The following is a 3438-nucleotide window of genomic DNA, read 5'->3' as shown; positions in this document are numbered from 1 at the left end:
GAACACCTTACTGAAGTCCATATAGATCACATCTACTGCTCCGCCCTCATCAATCCTCTTTGTTACTTCTTCAAAAAACTCAATCAAGTTTGTGAGACATGATTTCCCACACACAAAGCCATGGTGACTATCCCAAATTAGTCCTTGCCTTTCCAAATACATGTTCATCCTGTCTCTCAGGATTCCCTCCAACAACTTGCCCACCACCGAGGTCAGGCTCACTGGTCTGTAGTTCCCTGGTTTATCTTTACCTCCTTTCTTAAACAGTGGCACCACATTTGCCAACCTCCAGTCTTCCAGCACCTCACCTGTGACTATCGATGATACAGCAAGAGTCCCAGCAATCACTTCTCTAGCTTCTCGGGTATATACCTGATCAGGTCCTGGGGATTTATTCATCTTTATCCATTTCATGACATCCAGCACTTCCTCCTCTGTAATCTGGACATTTTGCAAGATGTCACTATCTATTTCCCTACAGTCTATATCTTCCATATCCTTTTCCACAGTAAATACTGATGCAAAATATTCATTTAGTATCTCCCCCATTTTCTGAGGATATTGATGAATTCTAAATCTGTCTCTGTTTGAGTCCAAAATCCCAAATGGCAACAGACAATATCGTTATAATGCAATAATCACACCTAGTAAATGAGATAATGAGCACTAAAAAGGAGCTCATGAAAACCAAAACAGACTTCAAAACCAAAAATCAAAAAGAAATCCTTGACAAAATCTCAAGAGCACTTGAATTTTTTTTCTGCTGTGTCAACAGTCCAAAATTAGCAACCAATTGGAACACAAACTGAGATTAAGCATTCTAAGCTTAAATATGAAAGAAGCATTTCATACCTTTCCATTCAGAAGGAATGTTTCCAACTTCATATTCTATTTCTTTTGGATTGACCGCTTCGATCATTCTTTTTGAACGAATAGTCTGTCCTAGAATGAATAATAAATGATTAGCTAAGAGACTGCTCATTTGGTATTGCAATGGGTGTATGCCTCTCATATTTTGTATACCTCAATCAGATTCCTCCTCAGCCTCCACTACTCCAAGGCAAACAAACCTAGCCTATCCAGTCTCTCTTTATAACTGAGACTTTTCATCCCAGGTAACATTCTCACAAAATTTCCTTCAACAGAATAGTTGTAAGACTGAAACCTGCTCCTAACTCCATTTACTAGCTACTGACTCCATCTCTATCCCTAAAAATAGTCTGAGTTTAAGTGAGTTTGTTTCCAGCCTTAGTATCGTATCTGACCTCCAGATGAGTTTCTGACCTCACATTTGCACCATCAGCAACAATGCCTGCCTCAGGTCATCTGCTGCTGACATCCTCCCTCATTCATCTGTTAACTCTTGATTGTATTATTTCACAACTTTTCCACAAAGAGACCCCTTATTGGTCTCTTACATTCTATTTTCCATAAAGTTGAGATTATCCAAAATTCAGCTCCTGAAACCTAACTCACACCAAGCCTCGTCCATCTATATCACTCATGTGGTCTCACTGACCTACACCAGTTCATGATCAAGCAATGTTTTGATTTAAAAATTCTCATCTTTGTTTTCAAATCCATCCATGGCTTCACCTTTCCCTACATCTGTAATCTCCTGAAGCCCTGCAACACTTAAAAGGTAGCTTTGTTCATCTAATTCTCGGCTGCTGAACACCATATTTTAATACGGTTGGTTTCTGCACCTCTGTTACCTAGTCTAAGCTCTCTACATCTCTCAGTTTCTCTATTTTGCGTTCCTCTTGAAAGAGGCTCCTTAAACCTACCTGTTTTATCAAGCTTTGGTCACCTGGACTAATACATTTGGGAACATGGGACTGGGATATCATAACTATTACAGAAATGTGGCTTAAGAATGGACAGGACTGGCAGCTTAATGTTATAGGAAGGGAGGCAAGAGAGGAATAACATTATGGTTGTACTTACAAAGGATGTTCCTGGGAGATCATCCAGTGACATTAAATGGATAGAGCTGAAAAGTATGATGGAGATGATCAACTTGTTGGGAATGTATGAAAGGTTCCCAACAGTCAGTGGGAAATTGAAAGGCAAATATGTAAGGATAATATGTAATATGTCAGATACCTGTAAGAATAATAGGGTTCCAATGGAAAGGGATTTTAACTTTCCAAACATAGACTGTGAATATCATACTGTTAAGGGCTTGGATGGGTAGGAATTTGTCAAGTGTGTACAAGAAAACTTTTTTATTCAATATGAGGATAAGAAGCAACACTTGACCTCCTATTGGGAAATAAGGCAGAGCACGTGACTGAGGTGTCAGTGGGGGAGTATTTTGGGGCAAGTGATCGTAAATCTATTATCTTTAAAATAGTTATGGAAATGGATAGAACTGATCAAAAAAATTCACGTTCTCAATTGGAGAAAGGCTAATTTTGACAGTATTAGGTAGCATTTGTAGAAAAAGGGACGGTTGAGAAGTGGACGTCCTTTAAAAATAAGATATCAAGAGTTCAGACGCAGTATGTTTCCATTAGTGTGAAAGGCAAGGCTGATAGATGTAGAGAAATTGAGCCTCTGGTCAAGAGAAAGGAGGAGGCATATGTGAGGTATAGGCATCTGGGAACAAGCGAATCCCTAGAGGAATAAGGGCAGTAGGAGTATACTTAAGAAGGAAATCAGGAAGGCTTAAAGGGGACATGAGAAAATAGGATTAAGGAGAATCCGAAGATATTCGATAAGCATATTAAGGGCAATAGAGTAACTAGAGAGAGAACAGGGCTCCATAAAGATCGATGTGGCTGTTTATATCCACATATAGACAGAGATGGGTGGGATACTAAATATAGTTTCACATTAGTATTTACTGAAGGACATGAAAGCTAGGGAACTTGGGGAAATAAATAGCGATGTCTTGAAAAGAGTTCTTTTACAGAACAGCAGAACAGTGGCTCTGTGGTTAGCACTGCTGCATCACAGTGCCAGGGACCCAGGTTCGATTCCACCCTTGGATGATTGCCTGTGTGGAGTTTGCATGTTCTCCCTGCATCTGTGTGTGTTTTCCTCCATGCGCTTGGTTTCCTTCCACGGTCCAAAGACGTGCAGGTTAGATGGATTGGCCAAGGGAAATGCAGGCTTTCAGGGAAATGATAGGGATCTGGGTGGGACGTTCTATGAAGGGCCAGTGTGGACTCAAATGGACCTAATGGCCTGCTTTCACACTGCAGGGAATTCTATGAAGAGGAGGTGCTGAAGGTCTTAAAGTGCGCAAAGGTCGATTAATCTCTGGGATCTGACCAGGTTATATTCATATAGCAGGAGAAAGTGAGGTCTGCAGATGCTGGAGATCAGAGCTGAAAATGTGTTGCTGGAAAAGCGCAGCAGGTCAGGCAGCATCCAGGGAACAGGAGAATCGACGTTTCGGGCAAAAGCCCTTCTTCAGGAATGAGGAAAGTT

At 40.8% G+C, this 3438-nt stretch overlaps 1 protein-coding gene across 2 annotated transcripts in view; it reads right to left on the bottom strand.

Moving 5' to 3' along the window:
* The window catches only part of ndufaf2 (NADH:ubiquinone oxidoreductase complex assembly factor 2), a 145648-nt gene that overhangs the window by 57362 nt on the left and 84848 nt on the right, over positions 1 to 3438 (bottom strand). Inside the window, exon 2 of one of the 2 annotated variants that reach the window (XM_043689369.1) lies at positions 853 to 942. The exons of the other annotated variant lie outside the window; for it this stretch is intronic. Within the exon in view, the coding sequence (XP_043545304.1) occupies positions 853 to 942 (90 nt within the window). The remainder of the gene's footprint in view (positions 1 to 852; positions 943 to 3438) is intronic. 2 annotated transcript variants of the gene reach the window in all.

The sequence above is a fragment of the Chiloscyllium plagiosum genome, chromosome 1 (assembly GCF_004010195.1).
Source record: "Chiloscyllium plagiosum isolate BGI_BamShark_2017 chromosome 1, ASM401019v2, whole genome shotgun sequence".
Taxonomy (NCBI): domain Eukaryota; kingdom Metazoa; phylum Chordata; class Chondrichthyes; order Orectolobiformes; family Hemiscylliidae; genus Chiloscyllium; species Chiloscyllium plagiosum.
This window is presented reverse-complemented; position numbering and strand designations above follow the sequence as displayed.